The 23,911-nt window shown below is 45.0% G+C and overlaps 1 protein-coding gene across 1 annotated transcript in view; it reads right to left on the bottom strand.

Annotated features, from left to right (window-relative positions):
* Window positions 1–2,835: 2,835 nt before the first annotated feature.
* GSG1L (GSG1 like) overlaps window positions 2,836–23,911 on the bottom strand; it is a 57,978-nt gene continuing 36,902 nt past the window's right edge. The window contains exons 4-9 of the mRNA XM_075059285.1: window positions 22,965–23,076; window positions 18,184–18,439; window positions 17,362–17,493; window positions 5,111–5,298; window positions 3,780–4,385; window positions 2,836–3,262 (exon numbers count right to left, since the gene is read on the bottom strand). Coding sequence (XP_074915386.1) covers window positions 2,836–3,262; window positions 3,780–4,385; window positions 5,111–5,298; window positions 17,362–17,493; window positions 18,184–18,439; window positions 22,965–23,076 — 1,721 coding nt within the window. The remainder of the gene's footprint in view (window positions 3,263–3,779; window positions 4,386–5,110; window positions 5,299–17,361; window positions 17,494–18,183; window positions 18,440–22,964; window positions 23,077–23,911) is intronic.

Genomic DNA, 23,911 nt, shown 5'->3' on the forward strand with positions numbered 1-23,911 from the left:
CAGGAACAAACCATCTTCGCAGAGGCAGAACTGCCTTCAAGGTACAAATGCAGCAGAGGAAAAGAAGGAAGCAAGGAGGCTGTAAAGGACAAATGTAGTGGGTATGCCCTATTGCTTTTTTCACAGGTTCCCTGCAGCTGATCACTTGGACTGCTGTGGCAGGTAAGGCACTGGGGACAGACTCTAGGGCTCAGAAGTTGCAGATACCTAATAATTATGGAAGGTCTGGCAAGTCTGGCCAACTCTAGTTGGATGCAAATAGCCTGGAAGCTCCACTGGAATGGCCAAAAGCCATGACTATCAGGGTAAAAGATCTAATGCACTTCTCTCAAATGGGCAGAAGTGATTCATACCACAACTGAATGAGAAGGAGGAGGACACTGACACCTGAAAGGGACCCAGAACTGACAATATCGAACAGAACCGGCCTTGATGATGCAAGGCTAATAAAAATAATTCATAGACCTGTACTGGACCTTGTTACTAGTAAGCATGAGGACAACGTGGCTAAAAGAGATAATCGGAGCATGTTGCCTGGCCTCGTGAACATGAGATGCCACAAAGCCTGTTCTTAAGGGAACAACTGAATTAAGATTTTACGGGCAGCGAGGACAGGCAATACAACGTATGAAGATTGATATTGCTAATACCTACATTGCATTTTCCTAAATTCTGTGTCCACTGGAGATTATGGAAAGCTCTGAAGAGAGAGATCTGAGGGAGTCGGGGGTCTGGTCTGTCATAGAAAAGCCAGTCTGGAGCAGTGCCTACGTGAGTTCTGTGAGAGGAGGGCCAGCCTATTCCCACCAGTCTGAACCAAAGGGACACATTGTCCTCCAAAAAGGAGCCGTGAAAGCAGAACATAAATGCTCGCAGGAGGGGCATGCTTGTGTGAGACACAAAATTCCCCTCCATGGTGCACGGAGCCGTCCAGACGATTTGTCATAATCCGCCGCAGTGCTCACTGGGGAGTGTGATTTGCTCGCAGGGGACGCTGCCTCTCCAGCAGCTCCGTCCATCCTGCACTCACCTCCGTGCCCACCTGCGAAGGGAGCTGCCTGTGTGTGGGGACGCATCCTTTCCCCAGGCCCTTGCTTTGGTGCTGTGACCGCCCCGAGGGCGTGCGCTGTGCACAGCCCCGCGTATTGCCGTAGCTACCTGGTAATTTGCCAGATGTGGCTGTAGATCTTGGCTGTAGCGTGGTACAGAGAGGCTACGTGGGCAAAGCGCTGTGCCTGTGTCTGCACATCGGCTTGTAAGTAAAATCAATTGCTAATAACAAGGAGCTTAAAGAAATGTATTTGTAAGCCCAGCAGAGAACAGTATAGATAGATCGTGCTGAAAGGCAGGTAGGATCTCTCACACAAATGTCAGAATACCCTTGTGCAGAAGAGTGCAGAAGGTACACAGCATGTCCTTGGAGCATACTTCCCCCTCCCATCTCCGAAGATGTCTGGAGCTGCGGAGGAATGATCTGCTTTTATTTTTTTTTTAAATTGTTTTTATTCTTCTCCTCCCTGTTGTTTTTGGAATAAGCTTAAGAAGTGGATTATATCCCAGCAGAGGGAAAGGTAGACTGAACTCACAGGTTACCCTTTGCTCGTCTCGCCATCCTCAGTGGCCTGGCAGGGAGCAGCAGCAGTGTGCGGGACAGACACGTTCTGGGTTTTGATGTATTTGTCACCTCGAGACCAGGGAAGCGGCTGTTTCCAAGAAGCGTCAAGGACTCTCTGAAAGGGGGTGCGTGAACCAGGAGGGTAGGGAAGCAGTGTATTCCAGTGGTACGGAGCGAAACGGCACAAGGACATCCCTCCACCCCTCCACCTTCACCAGATCATTGCAAAGCGGGCTGCAAGGCCAGCCCTGTGAGCAGAACCTGGTGGACAAACTGTTGTTCACCCGCTGCGCTTTGCTGGCTCCCAGACGGGGAGGAAGGGGCCCCAGCGCCATTCTCCCGTGTGCCCTCCGTGACCAGCAGCCCCCTTCCCTTGGGGCAGGCCCCACAGCAGCGCTCCCTCGTGAGACCTTTGCAAGGTCGCAGCCTTTCGGCAGCGTTGCCGCAGGAAGGCAGAGCGCAGCGGGTGACGCGTGTGAGCCGGGCTGTCGGCTCCGTCGTCAGAGGCTGGAGAGGTGGAGGTCGCAGACCTCTCTCTGTTTCACTGGTGCCTCGGTGATTTAAGGGCATATTGCACACCCTTACGCCCTGGCCCCCAGTTACCCAGAGGGGAGACCTGCTGGGGGGCACTGCAGCTGCTGACCTCTCTGCCCTGGTTTTCTGCCCGTGCAACCCAGGGTACAGATGGGCAGAGGAGGGTGGTTTGCTGCCTGGGTCTCATCCCAGTGTGTGTTCAAGTTATGATTGTTGATTGATGTGCAAAGCATTTTTAGACCAAAAAAAGAAAAGAAAAGAAAAGAACAGGCACAAATTTCTAACAAGTAATGTCATTTAATGAATGATATACTCTAGAAAATAGAAACTACCCAGATGCTGGTTGGTTGGTCTGTTTGGGGCTGGGAAAAGGCCCTTGCTTGGACATACAATGCCTTCTCTGGATTCTTTTGTCAGCATTTGTAGTTGCTGGAAACAAAGAAATGTCCATAGATTGAAAGAGACATTAAAGGGGCAATTTTTTTCTAAAATGTGGGAAGTATGCAGAATGCCTTCCCACCCTGTCTCACTGGGCAAGTGGCATGAAGGGCTCAGAGCTCACCAATATCTTTACAGATGATTCACACCTAAAAGGGATAGACTCAACCAACGGTACGTACCACAGTTCAGCCCTCTAAAATCATCGGAGACTTCTCACTTTGCAGAACATCTTGTGGGCTCTGGTGTTATGGCACTTCTTTCTGGTTGCTTTTCTGCACGTGTTGTGTCTCTTCCCTCAAGGTCTGGCTGCTAATTCCAGGGAATATGCTTTTCAGAATGTCACAGTACACCGTGTACAGCTCTGGGTCTATTTTGGGCTTGGGCAGAGATCGGGAGTTGCAGGCCTGTTCAGTGACTGAGTGCTGTAGCAAGTAGACATCGCTGAAGAGCGCGGTTAGGATCTTGTGTGCAGCCTTGTAAGGGTCGTCTTCAAACTGCACCATTGCCTTGAGCTCCGTCAGGGTATAGCCGTTGTAACGCTTGCTGTCTTCGGCCAAGGGCTGCACAGTCTCACCAATGTGTCTCACTTTCCACTTCAGGCATTTCAGTTCTTCTTTTACATCCTCTAGTTCTTTCTCCATGGCTTGGAATTCCTTCGCAGTTACAAATATCCTGCCAAGGAAAGAAGTGGCAGACACAGTGTGGAGTTCAGAGGCTCAGAGGAGTGAAATCAGCCCAGCTTGCCTGGGGTCGGACCACAGAGCCTGAGGTTTGAGAAGGGAGATACCAGCCATGTCACTGAATACCATCCCCAGCTCTTAGCTGTCAGGCTTCATCCTAACAGCAGAGTTTCCCTCTGCTAGTATAGGGAGAGATGCGCTTTCTCATTTAGAAGGAAATGCGGCACCTTAAAACTGTGCTCTGTTGGAGGAGCTGAGGTTGGCAACCTGGCCCAGGGATGGTCTGTAATCAGGTCTGGAGAGCTAAATGAATGTATGGAAAATACGGTATTTTGCTTCTTGGATAATAGGTTTAGTGGGAGCACAGGGTAGTTACTGCAAAACAAACACTGGGAATACCTAAATCACAAAAGATATTTAATTTTTTTTTTTAATCAGGGGCTCTTAATGACCCTATACCAAGTTGAGTCATCTGAGGACTTAAACATGTGTATGATCCAGATACGTACCTTTCATGATCAGGATCTTCCAGATCTGATTCAAAACCCTTTCCTGTATTCTTTAATCCAGTTTTAGAATAGCCAGGAGACTGGGAACTATCTTCAGGAGTCATTGTTGCTGGAGGCCTTGTGCTTTTCCTGGTTGGGGTCAGTGTGTGATCTGATGCTGAAGCTTGTATGTTTTGTGCTGTGTGAGGACAAAAGGTGTAGAAGGAAGTTGCATTGATCCCTGGACTGACCGGAGAGGAGTCAGAGTATTGCTGTGGCTTGGCTGAGCTGGGTGTTAGACTGAGCCTGGGGCTGGCTGGGCAAGGTGCTGGAATAGTCCTTGCTCCGAGTGGGCTGGAACACGATATTGCTAAATTTTTATCCCTTTGCTCAAATGGTTGAGGGTTTGGTGATTCTCCCGGGGCCAATCTAGTGATGGAGGCGATGTCCAGCAGGGTTTGATCCTGAACCATGGAGATCTGGCTGGTTGGTTCTGATGAAAGTGAAGAGCTGCTTGATGTGTCACTGGAAGAGCTTGACGTAGCGAATGGGGGTATTTTCTGAGCATTATGGTCACTCCTGTTCCTCTGCGTGCTAGTGACATTTAGAGCTGGGTGTTGTGAAGCCCTAAAGAAAGACAAACACACTTTTTCCTCTGGACTGGGCTAAAGGCTTATAAGACAATTTTAGGCCTTATTTTGGGACAATTTTAAGCCTGTTTCCCATAACTGTATTTCCCCATAGGCTGATTTGCTTCTCATGTCTGTGTAAAACCCTCTGCTTCTCATGACCAAAAACAAGTGTTTGAGAATAAGGCACATAAATTCAGCACCAGTTTCTCCCTGGTGCCAGCTAAGCATTCGTCAGCTATCATCAGTGTGATAACCACTGGCGTGTCAGCGTTCTCCTTCCCAAAAGTCATACACCTCTGCGAGAACCAAGGATTTGCTGCTGGGGAAGGACAGGAAGGGAAGAAAGCTACTGACATACTGACTGTGACAAATTCCAGTCAGAACACAAAAGGATAAAGCCTGGCTTGCAGGTTGCCACAGGACCTGCCCTTGATCATCCCTGCAAAGTGTGAAGACCTGCCTTCACCCTGGAGCCCCACACATTAATCTCCTGGTAGCTCTGCACAGTTACCCAGTGAATTAGGGGATAAATAAACAGGCAAGATAAAACCAGAAGGGCCACACAGAATGACATCGTTGTTCCTGTGGTGGTATTATAGGACATTTCTTTTATACAGCACGGTGTGTTAAGGACTTTTCTTCCCCCCGCCCAAAGCTATAGACTGTGTACAGGGCTGACCAGCTATTTTAGGTGGCTGAAATGCCAGCTGCAGGGGATACCAGACTACCCCTCCCGAATATTGTTTCCTGTACTTTTCTGCTGGCTGCTGCCGGGCAGGAGACATCCCAATGCTTTTTATGGCTAAATTTTGCTTAGTTTGGCAAGACTGATGGCAAGAGAGGAAGATGTACCCCTGTAGACTGGAATTGTCCTGATGGGTAGCGGATGCAGTTAGAAACGCCTTGACCTTGAAGGGGAACAGAAACATACGCACTGTGCAGATCATGATTCAGGATTTCTAGCAGCCAAAGGACATGACAAACTTTTGTAGCAATACCAGTGACCAACTGAGTATTCTTGTGCATCTGGTATATTCGTAATCCTCTTGTGGTGGAAGACAGCAGAAAATCCTGGTCTGGATGGGTTATATGAGTTCTAGTGCATGAAGTCCTGGCCTGTTAGTACCGGTGGCTTGAATTAGCAACATATTCACTTTTCCACCTCCCTACACCTTTCTCAGTGCTGGATGCAATTAAACACCAAATTTTTAAGGTCCTAATGAGCACGCCTCACACCTATTGGCTTCAATAGGTTTAATTAAGGCCTTTGCTAGATCACAGAATAATTATCAGGTTTAAATCAAATTTAGAGTTTTTATAATTGGAAAAGCAGACAGTAACAGAGCTACTGCATAAAAACAGAGCCAAAAAAGAAGCATAAAATGAGTTATATAAAAGGCAGCAGAGAAAACAAGAACACACATGTCAGAGGGAGCATCCTTCCCCAGAAGTGCCTTGCTTTCATATACTGGCTGAACAGGGGTGGAAGACAAGAATTGCCAACTAGATATAAGGAAAAGCTTTTTCACCTTGAGGGTGTTCAAACACTGGGACAAAGACCAAGAGAGGTATTGGGATCTCCATCCTTGCAGGTATTCAGAACTCAGCTGGACAAGGAACTAAGCAGCCTCATCCAGCCTGGTCTAATGGACATGCTGTGAGCAAGGGACTGGACTAGAGACCTCCAGAGGCCCTGTCCACTCTGTGTTATTCTGTGAGTCAGTGATTCTGCCTAACTATAAAAAGAATTTATTTCGCCCCCCCCGTTTCCCTTTGTCCTTTCACTTTTCTCCCCTCTGAGTCCCATCTTGCTTCCATTGGAGCCTCTGGGCTGTCCCCTTCCGTACTAACTTTATAGTGCCTGTTGCAGGAGACTCCCTCATAAATAAAGTTTTTTAAAGGAAAAACAGTGTCCTTGCAGCCACCTGGCTCAGATGGATTGCTATCCCTTCTTGGCATAAGTCAGAGTCGGTAGCTCAGGCCTTTGGAAGAGTGGGCTGTGGGAGCAGGGGAAGCCTGGAGCTGGGCATCTTTGTTGTGTTGCCTTTGTAAATTGAGTTGCTGTTTCTTGGTCTCTCCTGGAAGCAAGGAATAATGGCTTGTGGCGTGTTTGGTCATGCTGTGGAGGTGTTCAGAAAGTTGGAATTTGGCACAGGTGAAGCTGATTGATTGTTCATTTCTCGTCAGAGAGACTCCAAGACCTGGTAAACTTGTGAGGCTCTAGAGCCAGAGGTTCTGGCTGAAGGAGAGCATCCCTACGCCGCGGGGAGCAGGCAGATGGGGCGAGAGCTGTCTGTTGGTTTGTGGGCTGCTCTGGGACTGAGAGGAGTGGAAAAGGGTGATCTTCTGGCCCAAAGAACACAAAATTACTGGTTATTTAAATCAGAGCCAAATCTCAGGCATTCCTTAATCTTCACTACAAAACCCCACATTCAGGAAATCGTTTTTGCTCTAGCAAAGTGTAGGAAATTTGTTCTGACGAGCAAATCCCATTTTATGGCAAGTCAAATCAAAATGCATGTTGTAACTTTTTTGTTAAAAATATATGTACTTGTCCTCAAATATCTACTGTGTAAAACTACCTGAACATTAAGTGAGCAACAATCCTACCTACTTTCTGGGGGGAAAATATAATATGCACAGTAACCTAAAGGCTATTTGGGTGCATATACAATCTGAAACACTTCATTTTACATCTTTAGCAGTGTTGGACAGGGTTGGCTTTTTTGTGGTGTTTTGTGGTTTGGGTTTTGGGTTGTTTTTTTTTGCATAAATCCAGGATTAGCTGTAGGAGATGGAACATTTATTGAAAGATGCAATTTAAAAGAGTGGCAGAAAAGACGTTTCATAACTAATCTCACTGAGATTTATATAAAAACCATTTCTAATTCACCTGTGTACTGGAGGAAACAAAAAAGTATTGTGAACTATCACTTTATTTTGCTTTTCTTTTCCACCCTTTAATTTTCACTGGCTGCAGTGCTAAACATGGGACTGAATTTACTTTTATCACCATGCTTATCTCAGAAGCAGAGGTGCTGGTCGCTTAAGAAGCAATCTCAAGCTTGTTAAAGCAAAATGACAGTCTGGATTTTAGCAGAAATAAATGAGGAAAGAACTGAGACCTATAACTTTGGAGTTTCCTAGTGGGCAAGGGTTTGCCTGAAGACAGGAATGAAATTCCCATCGCTTTCAATATAGCGAGACTGGATCTTAGATCGGTAACCATGGTGCTTTATCAGAGGGGATTTTTTTCTACCTGTTTTTATGTAGTGAATCACTATGAACTGAATAAATTACAGGAAGAATTGCAAGACCTGGAGTTGAAATCAATGCTGACATGAAATAGGAAGGTGATTGCAGCTGTCAGGTACCTCCACAAGGAGAAACCTTGACTCAACTTTGAGCGACACTTCAAATGCGTCAAGCCCTTGTTGTCTGCCTCCTTCCAGCCCCGTGCTGCTCAGCATATAAAGCATGTTCCCCGTTGTCAGAGTGACCTTGTCTGCCGTCTGTGCCTTGCCCTCTCCAGCTGAGCTTGTGCAATAGACTTTTTGTAGCACTGAATATAGAGACATTTGAAAGTTGCCTGCAAATCCAGCACCACTTCCCTTCTGTGGCACTTGAGACCAATTAAAAACAGTGGATATTCTTTTTTTTATGAATAATTTCCAGCATGTTTTAAATCTAGAGTTCTTCTGATGATCTTGTTTGAATAGAAAAAAATGACAACGTGCTTTACAGTGAAGCACTGAGGGGCTGGTTGCCTACATCTTACTGTAGACAGCCAGGGGTGGGAGGATGGTAGAAGAGCTGTGGGATGGACCCAGGGGAAATGCCTGCAGGGTGATGATATGAGAATAAATTTTTTTTTTGAAGGCCTCCTCTTTGTCAGGTGGACCTCCTAAAATGCCCACACTGCCAAAACAGTGACTATATTATTTTTTTAATGCTGAATTCATTTTGAATAGTCTTTCAGTTTTCTATGAGAAAAGCTGGTATCCTGGACCCCGGTTTTATCTGCCTCAAACAACAACCAAGGCTTTTAGCCACAGACAGTAAGTATATGCTGTTTCCTGCTCAGCTCTTGGCTTTTCTGAACTACCCGTCTCCTCTTTAGCTTTGCCACCATACCTGTCCCTCCTTGGCCTTTGTGACATTTCTCCCACCTCTCTCTTACCCCTTGTTCTACATCTATCATCCATACCTCTCCCACCTGCCCTGGGGGTCCCAGGCACATTGATCGAAGCAGCAGGCTCATAATATTAATGCCTAGTGGTGGGAGAAGACTGGAGGAGAAGGTGGAAGTGGCATGGACATATAGATGTCTGAAATCAGGTACAACTGCTCTGGAGCCTAATAACAGTGAGCATTTCTTGGTAATAAATAACTGCAATAACAAAAGAAATCCTGATGTGAAACTTCTTCTATTGTCTTTGTGTAGTGACTGTGCACAACTGGTGCACTGAGATCACCCAGCCCTGCACTTCTGAAAGAAAAAGTTGAGACCTCCAAAGTAGAAAATGAGAGCAAATAGACTATTAAGAGTGTTTAGAACTTTGCAATGGAAATGCCAAGTTTGGTATGAACAAAATATGACTGGGGATATTAGATGCATAGGGGCCAGCGCCATATGTTTGCACAGGAAGGGAGCTTGGTGAGAGCAGAGGATGCCAATTTATAGCTAGAGCTCCCTGATGCTGTTCTTAGCCCAGCTCAGGCAAGTTTAAACCCTTTTAAAGGAAAATTATAGTTTAGTGATGAACATTAAATGGTTTAATACAGAATTATCAAGACTGAATATTGTATTGCCCCGATCAAGACTCCTCTGGAACCAACCTTCTGATGAAATTTATAATTTCAGGCCACTTGTCAAAATGGGTAGCTTAGTCTCTCCAACAGAGGAACCTCCCCTGGTCCCGGCCTGGCATAAGGCCCTTTGTGCTACCTGTGCTCTCACAGTGACCTGGGCTGCTCACAAACCTTTAATATTCTCTTTCCCAAAATCACCTGGCCAGCTGGTGTTTGTCTTCTACAACTGCTCAGTCTTGTTCTTTTATTTAAAGTTTTTAGTGTTTCACTTTACAGTGACACTCCCCCAAAATCTTTGCCTCACAACAAGGACCAGATGACCTGTTTTGTCTTTGTGGAAAGACAGAAAAAAGCATGATGTCTGAGGAAGAGTGAGTATTCCTTATATGCTGTTTGGTTCAAATTAGAACAGTCCCAGAGCATTTCTAAGCGAGGGCAGCTGACAAGTCCTCCAAGGAATGAAATGCTGGTTGAAGCGAGCAGCCAGAATAACTTCTGGTGATACGTCCTTGTGTCCTACTGGTACAGGACCACCTCTGCGTGAAGAGTTCAAAGTGCTCAAAATGATCTGCCGGCATTTACTCTGCTAGTGGAATGCAGAGGGTGAGTTGACCAAGCAATGGTGAGGATTTGGTCTGTTCTGGGTGATGTGCCCTCTTCGTTCATGCAGGCAGGTCCCTGGATGACCAAAGGGCCAGCGAAACCTTTGTGGCTGCTCTGACTTTGGCAAAGCACTTCCCATGTCCTTCTCTTGCCATTAACAGTTCTCTGCTGGCCATGAGCCTGTTGCATGGGTAATGCAACAAAGAAGAGTGGGAGTATATGAAGCTAGAAACAACATTAAGGAAAATCCTCTGATCAGGTACAGGCCAGTCATGGCATAATGGGCCTTGTTCCAGGAAGGAGACTTTTATCGGAAGGTTGTAAGTCTTTGTGCCATTCTGAGCAGCAGTAACTACTGTTTTTTCCTCCCTAATAAGCATGAATAACAAAGATTCTGAAGCTTAAGTTGGATTCATAAGTAAACTGTGAACTGAGAGCAGAACTTCACTCATGTCACTTTATTAATATTGATCTGATTTCATTACAGTAGGTAACTAATGTGAAGCTGAAACTGATACAATATCAAAGAATGGACACTGTACTTTAACCTGATACTGGACTTCTTGTTTGCCGTTCGCTTTTACAGCACTGTCAGCACACCTATGGAGGTAAGCTATGTGTCCTTTAAATTGAAGTACTGGGGCAGGGCTGGCTGTAGGACCAATAGAGCCTTGTTTCTATTCCTTAGAACACCTAATGTCAAGAATTGTTATTTGTTCTTTGAAACAAAGACATTTGGACAGTCTTCATAATGAAATAAGCACATTTGAGCACTAGCCAGTAGCTTGGCAGGTAGGGAATTTTCTTGGGAAATATGACCCAGATCAATTTTGTACTAATAGACATTTTCAGGCCTGTGAAAATGAAGGATGTGGATCTGCCTGTGGAAAGGTCCATAAGTGACATGACATTTTCAAGGAGCAGGAGTTACCAAGTGAGCTGATGACAAACCGAGCTGGAAAGCAGTGCTAGCACTATCATGCCTGTGAGGAGACCACCTGCAGTGACATGGGACTGGAGAGCTGTTCCAGCAGGTCTGATGGGGGATCAGGACCCTCAATTATTAGGTTTATGGACATCAAGCTTCAATAAGTATGTGGCTGAGACGTGCATCTCAGCAAGACAGAGGCAGCAAAATGCTATGAGGTTTCCAAAATTTAATAGCGCAGAGTCAGCAAGTCGCTTTCCCAAGTCTCCCTCCTGCTGACTGAAGAATCATTTGCTTTCTTTGCAAGGAAATAGATGCATGAAACGGCACACATCTCTCCTGGAGAGTAAAGGAAAAGTATAGTATTCAGAGCAGGGCAGGAGCCATGCTCCAATATTGCTCCGTACATTGAACCACTGATTCCCATAGCTTAAAATAAGAATTTTTGCAAGCACTGAATAAAAGCATAGCAATTTTCTGAGTAAGTAAGTGCAAGAAATGGCATTAATTATGCTAACATTATTGTCTACCGAAGCTGCTTTCAATCATTTTTATATTCAATAGCATGCATCATCATGAATTGGTGATAAATATAGATGAAAAAAGGTAGTGATAATGAAAATTATACAGGTGTAAATTAGAGCATATTTTTAAACTACTATGAAGTCACAGCTTCTTGAGATAACATAAAATTATAGGATATGTGCACATCCTAAATTGAATCCTGGAGACTTTTTTACTGTTCTTATGCAAGTTGATTATCATTTGGGCAACACTGTCTGGGAAAGTTACAAACCTCTATTTCCACAGCTTCCTACTCCAAACCTTATTCTTAACCCCAAGGAGCCAGCGTGGGGACAGTACAAGCCATTGTGTGTCGGATATATTCGAGCCATGGTCACTTACTATTTGGGGAGCAGCTATGGAGGCACTGTAACCTCAGGTCCCCAGCCTCAGCCCTCTCCTCCTCAGTCCTGGAAAAGAGAATATAGAAGTAGCACCTTTAACAGAAACAAAGGCTGCTCCCAAATGTACAGAAATGGAAGGGTCAAAATCAATAGGAGTACAACATACCTGGGCTCCTCCCTCTATAGCCAGCCAGGCCCATTATGGAGATCGTAATGGTCTCGGGAAGGACTCGGTTCCATTGGCTTTGCCCCTCTCAGGGGAAAGCTCATGTAAAGAGGCCATGGGGAATAGAAATGAGGGGCTCAGGGCTGCGTCTCTCCCACTTTTTCACTCTTCAGGATGAATCTAAGCGTCGGGGACTAACAGCATTGTACAGTACGTGTGTGTTGGAAGTGGGTATGTTGCTAGCGCTACACCATTTAACTGCCAGTCCGTGTAATTTTCCAGAAGGAACAGCTCTGCGGATAAACCTTCCTGTGTTGCAGAATAAAGTACAGAATAAATCCAAGGCAGAATGTTACACTCATCCCTGTGTGCTAATGAAAGGTGAATAGTCAGATTGGAAATTCTTATTGATGTCCATGTGAAAAGATACTGACTCTGTAAATGGGAAGTATGGTAGGTCAGTAGCTTAAAACGTGTTCAGGTATTTAGGTGACCAAGGAGGAAATCAGAGCAAAAGGTTGGCATGTCTTTGGAAAGTGTTGATATGATCTGCACAACATCTTATATGAGTACAATGGAGTTAGAGAAAGCAAGATGTGAGTAAGATGCATTAGAGAAATGTACAAAAAAGGAACATATAGCATATGCGAATGATGATTTGAAAAGTTCTGATTCTCATAAGGTTGGGAATGGTCCTGATTTATTATCTCTGCAATAGCTTTGGTCCCGCTGTCTGTTTCAGACTGCTCCTAGTACTTCAAACCTGCATTTTCTATCCCAGCAGAGACGTTTCGTCTGCACTGGCATCAATGGCAGTTTGAACTCAGTTCACTCTAGAATTTCACCAGTAGCATCTGCCTGATGTTGGGTTGGTTTTGCAGATCAGAGTAAGGGCTCAGTCAGCAAGAAAAATGTTGTGAAATCAGCTGCAATGCTACAATGGGTGTTGATGGACAGCTGCAAGTTGGCAAATGTTGTGCTACGGATGGGTGAACTGTGGAAGGCTGAATCTTCCAGATTTACTTGCTGAATTTGTTTGTTGGTTTAACAGCGTCTAATAAGTGAGATTTGCTTCACAGCAAGCAAAAGGCTGGATAGCAGACTGGAGACAAGGCTATGCTGATCTCTAGGGTCCCCTCTCCCACTGGTGCCGGGGTGGGCTAACCTCCTTACCCCAGTCTGCAGTGGCTTCAGTTCCAATGGGACTCAACCCCCCTGCCCTCACACAGCCTGACCAGGCACGGATGCATTTCCAAAAGCTGCTACTCTTTCTCCTCTTGTCAACAGTAAAAGAGGGCAATGGGGAATTCAAGTTTTCTTGTATCACTTTACTAATTTTTTATTCCTTGCTCAAGGCAGTGACTGGCTGTCCACAAGGATCCGACCTGCATTTGATTTCCACCCTTTCAGACCCCTTATCCCTGACCCCAGGCTCCAATCCTCACATACTCTCACCCCAAGCCTCTATGTTCCCTTGCCCCAGATCTTCCTCCCCGTAGCTACAACCTTCCTTGTTCTGGCAGTGGTGACTATTGCCCTAGGGTCTCCATCTGCCCCACTAACACCTTCTGCCTTTCCTCCAGCATACCAAAGAAGCAGAGAGGAAAGTTTTCGTTCTTTACCTGAAAGCAAAGTCCACCAGAGTTCTGGGAGCAAGGAAAGGTGATGGGGAGTGACTGAAAGGGGATTTTTTAACACATGAAAAAAGGAAGGCAAGAAACTGGGTACAAACTTGGGAAAGACATTCAATGTGAATAACCTAGCTGCGCTGTCCCTTGCCTGAACGGATGTGACTATAGTATCGGTGTAGCCAGTTGGTCTAAATGAGCGCAATTCTTCTGAGTGCGTCCTAATTATTACACAGTCATATGGGCAAAGCTGCTAAACTGCTACTTCTGCTACCGATTTCCATCTTGCCTTCCTTTCACTGCCTTTTTAGAACCCCCAAACTAGATGGTTGTCCATTTATTAGATGTTACTCTAAGAAAGCTGAAGATTCGATAGGCTGGGTGCACTGAAGTTAGTGCTGCACTGGAAGGGTTACCCCAGGCCCCTGCTTGTGGGTCTCATTTTCTTATGGCCTTACAGGTACACTTGTGCAGGGTAGGGAGGAAAATGTGGGATGTCATGGCATGACCCCACTGTGGAGCAGCTACATCTCCATGGCAGCAGGGAGTAGCAAAGGGACAGCAGTCCTGCAGCTGCTATCTGTGTGCTGCAGGGCATTACAGAAGCCAAATAGCTGGGCAGTGGAAGAGGAGAAGATCCTGGCACATTGACATTCCTTCAGCTGACTGTCACATATAACGTATCAGACTATATAGGAGATAACAAAGAATCCCTGTCCCTTTGACTTATCTGTAAGAATCCTCAGAGCAAAGGAAGCAGAAAGGTATATAGAGGGTTCCTCCTCTGCTAGCTGGTGTGAACTGTAGACAATTGCCCATGCTCAAGATCAAAGGGGCAAGAGTATTCATATGAAACAGAGAAGAAAGGGAAATTGAGAGGGAAGGAAGGGAGATACTTATTAGTAATTGACACCTAAAAACCTAAAATATTTAAAAAGGTAAGCAAAAGATGTAGACAAATATTCAGTTCAAAGGAAAACCAGAGAAAAAGGGAGGACAACGAATAATAGGGCAAAGACTGAAAGCTGACATGTTGCAGATAATTCTACTGATAATTTTTTAGAACACTTAATATATGAATAATACCTCCAAGCCTGTATCATTTACCTGTTCTGCTTAGAGTTACTCTGAGAGCTATCATATCTTTTATATCTGAAGAACTATAATATCTTTTGATTTTATGGTGTGACCTACAGAGTCTATTTTGTCTGGACTTTTCAAAGTATCCCAGGCCTGGGAAGGAAATAATTGTTGAATGTAACACCATGAATCTTTGATTTTTCAGCAGCTGTTTAAATGTTTCCCCAGTGATAGAAACAGTAAGATGCTTAGCTGTTGAGAGGCAAAGTCTGTGTCTTTGCAGTTGCAGGTAGTTGGAGAATTTGGTTCCCTCCGTGTAAGCTGTCTGTTTGCGACTTGGTTGTGCTGATGTGTGGACTTAGGCTGGATAACTATATGCACCATTTAAGGTGGAGTCAAACCAGGCTGTGGAGCAGCATTTGGGGAGTACACATATATTCGTGTCATTTTAAAGGTCTTTCCTATGTTCTTCACAGCTGAGGCAGTTCTTAGGATGCAGAGACAGGAGTTAACAAGCAGCAGTTAGGCAGACCGTGCAAGGCTGACATGCTAGGGGAGGGGATGGCATGAGCCGCTGGAGAAGGAGGGGGTCAGGACAGCAAGCCGTGCGTTGATGTGGCTTATCCCCTGCATCTCCTGCACTGGGTGGTGAATGTGGTGCACGCTTCTTGAACTGGGAGCTCTCAAGAGAGCATTTCAGCTCTTTCATCTAATACGTCTCCAGTAAATCTTCTGTTGTTACATGCGATTAAAATTAAGTGAAGTACAATGATATTGTGTTCGGCAAAGTACTTGCAAGATTAGTGGTATTTTACTGTCAGTATTTTTCATAAAGCAAGTTTCTTCTCTGGGAGCAGGGGCCTGTAGAAGAATATTCCAACAAAAAACTTTTATCAGGCAAAATGGGGCTGACGCTTTTCTTCCCTGTCTCCCAGAAGATAAAGTGCAGCTGTTGGGAATAATGATTAAGCTTTAACTTTCACTAGAAATTTATTGCTCTTAGAAAACTGCCTATTGCATGAAGTCTAGTCAACACAGAGGCTGCATGTGCGTGTACAGTGGGTGCTGGATGTGTACTGAGGCAAAGGAAAATGAAAAGAGGGTAGCGATATGTACAAAGGAACTGGAAGGAAAAAAGGCTGGAGGGTTTTATTTATGAGGTATGAAAAGGAACATGGAGGTGTAGGAGTAGGAGGGAATGTGAAGTATCCCTGGGTATATGCACAGGAAGGAAAGAGAATTTAAGTCATTTTCTATTTGTGCAAAGGAAGATTGGAGCCAGGGGAAGTTGTGTGCTTGCTGGGACTGCTGGCGCCCACAGCATGTAGCAACATCGTGTTGCTAACTGATGACCCTTGGACCCCTGGCAGTGTCCGAGTATTCCCAAGTCACAGTAGTGATGCTGATCATGAATATGCTAACTTAAAAAAAAAAAAAAGGATGTAATGCTGCAAAGCTTTAAATCTCTGGAATGATCCCATGGTAACACTGTCTCTGGGCTTCTTATTAGGTATTCAGATACAACAATTAAAATAATGTGATATAAAAAAAGAAAGTCATAATCATGAAGTTTGGGAACACCACATGCTTGAGCTGTGTTTGCCAAGTGTGTGTGGAGGGGCTTGGAGGATGTGACCGACAAGTGAATTGTTCACACAAATTCAAAATGAGCAAGGAAGCTGGAAGGACAGAACAAAATATACGGTCCAGTCATAAAGCAAGTGGTAGAGATGAAGCATTGTCTCTGTATACTGGTCAGGGTGGCTCTGACCAGTATACAGAGCAGTCAAGGGAACAGGCTGTTCTATATGCATGTTGCCTAGTATGGAGCTTGTTTTGAACGATACATATAAAATAAGAGTTAAAAACCACATTGGTTTGTACTAGCCAAGGTGGGACTTGTCACTTGCCTTGGGCATATGTGTGTTAAATACCCTGCTAGTTGGGTAGGTAAGTTCTGACTTTCCTTCCAAGAGACCTGAAAAAGCCTTGATGCTGCATTTGGCTTTTTGTCATTCCTTGGGGCCCTTCACCTATCTAGCATGTTGAAGTGAAGGTCTCTCAGATTACAACTAGTCCAACATGGATTTGATTGTAAAATGTTATGTGGTATTGATTTACATGTATATAAAAATGGGGAGGGGGGGGGGGAGAGGTTGTGTAATACGGTGAGTGCAAGAGGAATCAAAATCAAACTGCACAATACCTGTGTGAGTAACTGTCCTCTATGCCATTAACGTTTTTTGCTATTTAGGGTTCCAGAATGGGGCGCAGTGGTGCGTAGTTTCCTTAGCATTTCCCAATGTAACATAACATACTCAGTTGCTTACAATTCTGCTGGTCTCTCATCTGCAATTCTCACTTCATTAATTCGGCTGACTGCTTTCCCTCAGCTGACTGTTTTCCCTCACTGAGTGTTGATTTCTCCTGAGGCACATGCTGACCATTTCCTCTTCACTGTGTTTGGGTGGTTTTTTTCTCACACACAGTATATTTTAAAATTCACTGTCATGTCTAAATGCAAAATTAGGAAAGTCATGGTTGTTTGAATAATTTCTCTCATCCTTCCAGACTGTCTGAAAGGTGGAGTGATAACTTGGAAGTCATCAGAGGAATAACTGTAAAAATAGAGACTGTTAGTTAAGGTTGGGTAACTGAAGCAAAGTAATAAACATGGAAGTTCTCTAGTTCCTCCTGCTCAGTAGAGCTCCTCACTTTGATACTGAAGTGTCTGATCATTTCCAGAGCTTCCCAACAACTCTCTCCTATCACTGAGAAACTGCCACATTGATCAGAAGAACAAGAATGAATCTTCCTTATGTTTTCTGCCCCCAAAATATCTTTACATTATCTCCAACAATAGGCTTTCGGTGAGGATTCTCTGTACTTATCAGCTCCTCATTCCGCATAGGTATCCCGATGGAGTCCATCACACCTTCCCTGCTGTGCGAGGTCGATATTTGTGTGTTCTTCACATTCTGCGATTTTAAGCAAAGCCTTAACCTTCTCACGAAAGAGCGAGGGTGGCAAGTATCCCAGTGCAGCCTCATGGGCCAGCTAAGGGTGCATGGGGCCAGCGGTGTGGCAGGCGGGCAGTGCGTGCTGAGGGCCAGGGTGAAGGACCCTCTCTGGGCCTTCAGGGCTCACACAGGACTTCTTAGCGTCCATCTAAGCCCCTGGTAGCAGCGTGGGTGGCACTGTGTGGATGTTCCCGCAGTGCATATAATGTATGCGCTGTATTTGTGTGGAGGAGCTCAGGAGGATGGGTTGTGTGGAGGAGCCTAGGATGGGTTGGAGGCGTGTGACTATGGAAGATGGCAACTCCAAAGTGGCCTAGCGGTGGCTGGAAAATGTCTCAGCAGCCATTAGGATTATTGGGAGGTGCCTATTACATGTGCTGAGAAAGGATGGCTGTAACATTTGTTATATTGCCACAGCTTTACCTTTCCAGAGAGGGAATATTGGCTTGCATTGGCAGCATAGCTTTTATGAATTGCTATGAATCAGGTGCATACTGTAAGGACTTGTGAGTTTTGTATTTAATAAGTATATGAGAAAAGGCAGGCACTGGGACATCACAAAATTTAAGAAAAAAACAGATCAAGGAGGATCTTTTGTGTTTGTTTTTAACACACATCTTCTCCAAGTATCTCAGAAACATCACCCACATGCGCTGAAAAGGGTGAGAGCCTGGATTTTCTGAGACTAGCAGAGTCCATGAAATCCTCCACTGATCGAGCGACTGACTGCACTGACCTTTCTCTGAAGTACTTGATGGCTTCCTGGTCTAGGAAGTTCTGCTCTTCTCGAAAGCCCTGCTCAAAGATTTTGCGCTTGTGTCTGAACTCAATGACAGTCTTAGTGTAAGAGTTCAAGGTAGTAACGGAGGCCGCCATGCAGCAGGTGAAAGAGCCCCATGCCAGACTGTGGAGAGAGAAACCAGCAGACAGAGCTGGGTTAAGACAGCAGCTCATGTTATACTTCTGACGCCAAGAGACACACATACACAGGATGTGACTAGGCAGGTAAGTCAGTGGTGACAAACCCATTCTCCTCATCTTACCTCAAATGACCTGTTGGCACATGCTCAGGCATGCAGGCAGGACGCTGGGCTAGGGGCTGGGCATGACTTCCATCCCATGGAGAACCGTGTGGCAGAGTGCTAATGTGAACACACGGTGCACACTGGCAGAAGAGTTGAACACCTCTTGATTTCCCTTTGAAATGTTTCAGAGCCTTGCAGACAAGTGCGAAAATCTATAAAGCAGTAAGGAACTCCTGGGAGGAGTAATGCCCCAGAGAACATGTCTTTTGGACGAGTGGAAGTTCTCCAGCATCCATGGGAAACTGACTGCGCAATGCAACTGCAGGGGTGGTTTCTATTCTGTTTTTTATGCCTTCATGAGACTACTGTATTTCCTTCTTTCCTGGTTCATGGACATTTCTAGCATTCCTGGCTTATATCTGGTCTCTGAAAGCCTGACCAGAATAGAAAACAGCACTTCCATTTTGTGGAGAGATCGCATCTGAGGGCAGTGCCCCGAGTGTGCAGGCAGTGCTAGCCAATCTTGGTCAGCCAGTGGCAGGACACCTGCAAGTACCAACCAGGAGCACGGAGAGACAGAAGGAGAAGGAAAGTGGACAAAAAAAAGTGACTGCCCCAATGCCAGGCTGGAAAAGCAGCAAGTGTTGTCTGGGTCTCCTGGTAAGGAGAGTTCAGCTGGGAGCTGCTCTGCTCCCTGCTCGTGGACTTGGGTTTCTCCCCTGGTGCCTTCTGCCCTCCCTCCACATCTCTCCTCCAGCCTTTACCTCACTGATCTCATGTTCAGATGTGGCTGGGGGGAACTCATGGCCCCAAGGAGTTTAGATGCTTTTTGAGCATGAAATGGGGCTGCAAAAAAAGCACTGAATTCCTCCTTTTGTCTGCAGAGCTTATCTGCGTTCAGGCTCCCCTTGACTTCACATTCAGCCCATCAGCTCCAGCTACATATAGTTCACAGTGGCTTCCTAACTAACTCGGATTAACTTAATCGTCTGTGTCAGCTCCACACTTTACCTGCTTCTTGCTTTCACCTTTTCTATAACCAAATTGAACATTGATATAAATTATGCAGAACGGAAAGAATACAGCCACAGTAGCATTATCTTATAAATACGCATTATCAACAGAGCCCTCAGCATAAGCTGTTTTTCCCATTCTGCAAAGGATCTGCAGAAAAGGAAACCGTTTCTAATTTCAAATTAGACAAAACTTGAAAAAGAACACATATTCATGAACTGAGAAACCTGGGGAAAAAAATGGTTCAAGTAAACAGAAATGGCTCATTTCAATGATTTCAAAATTCAGTGCGTAGCAAGTCCTTTAGGGACTCCCATAGCAATGAAGCGTGTGGAGGCAGCCCTCTCCTAGTCATTTTTGAACTTGTTTGCCTGATGCAATCAAATGAGAAGGAAGTGTAGTGAATCCTGTGGAGATGAAGTTCCCTTAGGTTTCCCACCGAAGTGGAAAGGAAACTCGTGCTATGTGTGAGTGTCCAGGCACAGGGAAGCCTGGCAAGTGTCTTCCTCTCACACAGAGTGTGTGGAAAAGCTCCAACAGCTCCAAACGTTTCCAGCTGGGCTCCTAAAAAATATCAAGGAAGAAGCCAGCTGAAACCACACGCTTCACTGTGCCCGGCTGGTGCCTGGGGAATGACATACAGAGAAAAGTTTCTCTTGAAAGTTTCTGATAATTTCTAATCATTAACTCAGAAATGCTGAAAGGTTCAGAGAAGGAAATACAGAATGAAGACTCTCAGTGTGACCTTTGGTCTGGCATTTGGTAAAACATAATAATGAGACAATTACGACTGGTATGTTTTAGCTTTTATGGACCTTGGTTAAATGTTATTTAAGTGTGAAGAGTGGTTCTCCTCCTACCTGTAACAGTTACATCCTACCTTAGGTGAAGACCTCTTTAACAGCAATGTCCCTCCGTGCCAGCTGTGCCCCAGATGTGGTGGGACTGTACCTATAGTGCCTCTGGCAGCTGAGCTTAGAGCTGCGCTCTCAAGTTCCTCTGTCACTCAAACAGCTCAGGTTTTTGTGTTTTTTCTTTCTAGAGGGGCTGAGCTTCAACATCCACTGATCCTCAGCACCACTGAAAGCCTGTGCCTGGAGAATCCCCTGGCCCACTCCTGGCTTGTGCCAGGGCACAGACCAACCTCGAGGCTTTGCTAATGGCTTGGGAATGGGGTAAAGTAACAGGGAACAAGTGGTGCTTTTTCAGCCCTGGGACATCTGAGTAGATCACAAGCAGCCCTTCCTTATTTTGAACAGAAAAAATCGTTTTCTTATTGGCACTTGGGAAGTGAATGGCGGTCTAGATCTCCACTCATGCCCTTTGGCTCGTGGCCATGGGGAAGCTGTTCCCTGGCCCCCCTTTTCAGTGGTGGTACAATTCTCTGTGCTCTGACACAGCACAGGATGCTGCAGTGGTACTTTTTATAGAAGGCTGTAAATAATGCTGATGTTTGCACTGCGGGTTCAGGGGCATTTAAAGCTCACGCTTCAGGCCGTCACCTGAACCAAGATGGAGCAGAAGGAAATTCCTACATGTGCAGAGTTTCCAAACTCCACCAGGCTGGTGGGCATTTGTTTTTAACCCTTCTAAAAGCAGGTGTTCAATTCTGGGCGATGCCAGGGGAGGTTGTAGCTCTCTAGTCTGTACAGCAGAGGTAGTTCAGTGTTAGCTGGAAGGCAGAAGCCTTGTTTTTGCTGCGTTTGACTTTCAGACCTTCCTTTGCCAGGTCTGCTGCCAGTCACTGGCACGGCATGAGGAACCCCATGGCCTTCCTCAGGCTGCTGAGCACCACTGCAGGCTGAAAATGCTGCTGCTGTTCACGTGTGTCCCAGGGGAGCGGTGACCGAGCTGATGTTTGCACCTTGCCCAGCGTCCCGCATAGGGAAGTATGTTGCCCTGGAAGGCAGATTACCAAATCTGAGAAGCTGCTGGCCTTTAAAGCACAGCCTGCTGTGCTGGGGCTGTGACTGCCGGGGGGGAGCCGCAGGCAGGGGATACACCGTTTGCTCTGGGACGAAGCTGCGGTTAGGAGAGCAGACGGCGCGGTGAGCTGCCGTCGCAGGACGGGATGCTGGGCTCGGAACAGCTCGCTCGGAGCATGCGAGGGATGAGTGGGCACAGAGGGGGCTCATAATGCCTTACTGGACCCACGAGCCTCTGGTGCCCGTTCTGAGACGTGGGGCTTCTTGTCTTTCACAAGATGAAGGAGAATAATCTAATGAGCGCTTTATCATGCTAGACATTTAACAACATTCTGAATTTTGAGTATTGCAGTAAATTATAAAATAGATTACGGAAGACAAATTAATAGACAATATGCCTTATTATTTAAATATATTAATAATTATGCAATTATGACAGAATTGTTATAAATATTTATAAAAATATTATAAATATATGAATGCAGTATATTTATAATTCATCAACATATGCAATAAATATTCATTATTGATACACAAAATAAGCTGCATTTTAAATATAACGTGATTTATATTTTGTAATATGTTACTAATATGTTTGTAACTCCTCCCATGAAACACAGTATGGGGATGGGAGAAGGAAAGACTAGTAATTCCCTGCAGTGCTGTGCATAAGAAGTATTTGTATTTATTTATTGGTGTTAGCAAAGGTTGTTGTCTCTGCTTTGAGGTGGAATGAAAATAATATGCTATATTTAGAATTTAAAAAAAAAGGAAGTATTTTCCCTAGCTATCCAAAGAGACTGATGCCTCTAGAGGGATGTGAATGTTGTTTGCAGGTATTTCTATTCTCCACAGTCCCCTATTCTTGTTAAGCTTCTTATAAACTTGCAAGCATTATAACACAGTTGATGTACCTTGGCCAAATTATTTTTATGTGACTTTTAGAAGATAAATGGGAAAAGAAAAAAAAAAAAAATCAGTCTCCAAATGTCATGTCAGTTCTCCCAAGTCTTTTCCCCGTGATCCACAAGGAAGTATCACGGTGCCAGGAGCACTTCGCCTTCCTCTGCGGTTTTGTTAAAAGTTGCACTGTAAGGTTCAGCTGAGACATTAATTAAAAACCAACCCCCTCCCCCAAAAGCTAAAAGTCTCTGAAATGCCATGGCAATTATGTTCCTAAATTGAACTTTAATGAGAGTGCTCAATCTGTGTTGGTAATTGTGGCTGCTGTTTACTTACAAGTGCTATGTACCTGCTGATATGCACAGCTGCTGCTGCACAGTCACCGATAACTGTCCTCTACACCTCAACAATTGTATGGCCATGGTGGTTTTTTTGCTCCCAGCATTTTGGCAGCTGGAAATTCACATGCATGTTCCTGGAAATTTGAGATGATATGTACAATCTCCCAACAGACTGACAGAACAACTCAAAAATGAAGATATTAACTGGTGGTGACACTTACCAGAAGGACCATCCATAGTCCCATGAATGTGGTCGCCAGTCCTCTGGCCCAAGGCTGACTGTCACTTGGAAAACTTGAGTATACATCATGTGTGCCACCATCCCCAAGAGACCTGAGAAGCAGGGATTATAATAGGAATTTTTGTGCTAATGTTTTTTATAATTCTTGAGATAGCTACTGCTGGAAGTGCTTTGAAAGCTCCAGAAAAGTCTTTGTTGTACTTTTATGCCTCCTATTCTACTGTGGAGGAGGGAGCTGCATGGGCAGAGGAAAGGTGTGACTGAGAGCTCATTATTTTACATCATACTGAATTCTCAATTAAGAGAAGAGTTAAAGAAAGAAAATCGTTGAAGAAAATGTTGCACAATTAGCATCACCACCAACCTTGCTGCTGCAAAACAGGGGTATGCCACCCACAAGTTATCTCACTTAGCCTATAGCAGACAGGCCTCAGGTAAGAGAATAAGGAGAGAGGCTTCTGTAGGCAATGCAAGATTAAATGTGTTAATGACAAACAACGATATTTTATCCGAACAGTTGCTAAGATTTATAAATTTGAACACTTATAAAACACTTAGGAGTTACACAAGGAAGTTAAGTGAACTCAGTATTCCTCATGATGTGTGGTGAGAGGACACCATAGGAAAGCTTTTGAGGGTACAATATTGCTTTTGTGACACCATTGTATTTTGCTGAGACAACTACAACTGGGTGAAGATTAGACAATGTATTAGACACTCTACACACAGTGATGTTCAAGAACAGGGTTGCAGTTAAATCACAGGGTAGCCTGAGTTTGCTCTGCCACTTAGCTGGCCAGCGTGGATCTTCAGCTTAAGCAGAAGAAAACTGCCTGAACTTCACATTTAGACATCCCTCTGAGGAAAATCAAACCCCACTTTTCGGGAAGTGGTGGCCAGGAGCACTTCTGATGCTTGGAGAATTTT

Source organism: Buteo buteo, chromosome 29 (genome assembly GCF_964188355.1).
Source record: "Buteo buteo chromosome 29, bButBut1.hap1.1, whole genome shotgun sequence".
NCBI classification, from domain to species: Eukaryota; Metazoa; Chordata; class Aves; order Accipitriformes; family Accipitridae; genus Buteo; species Buteo buteo.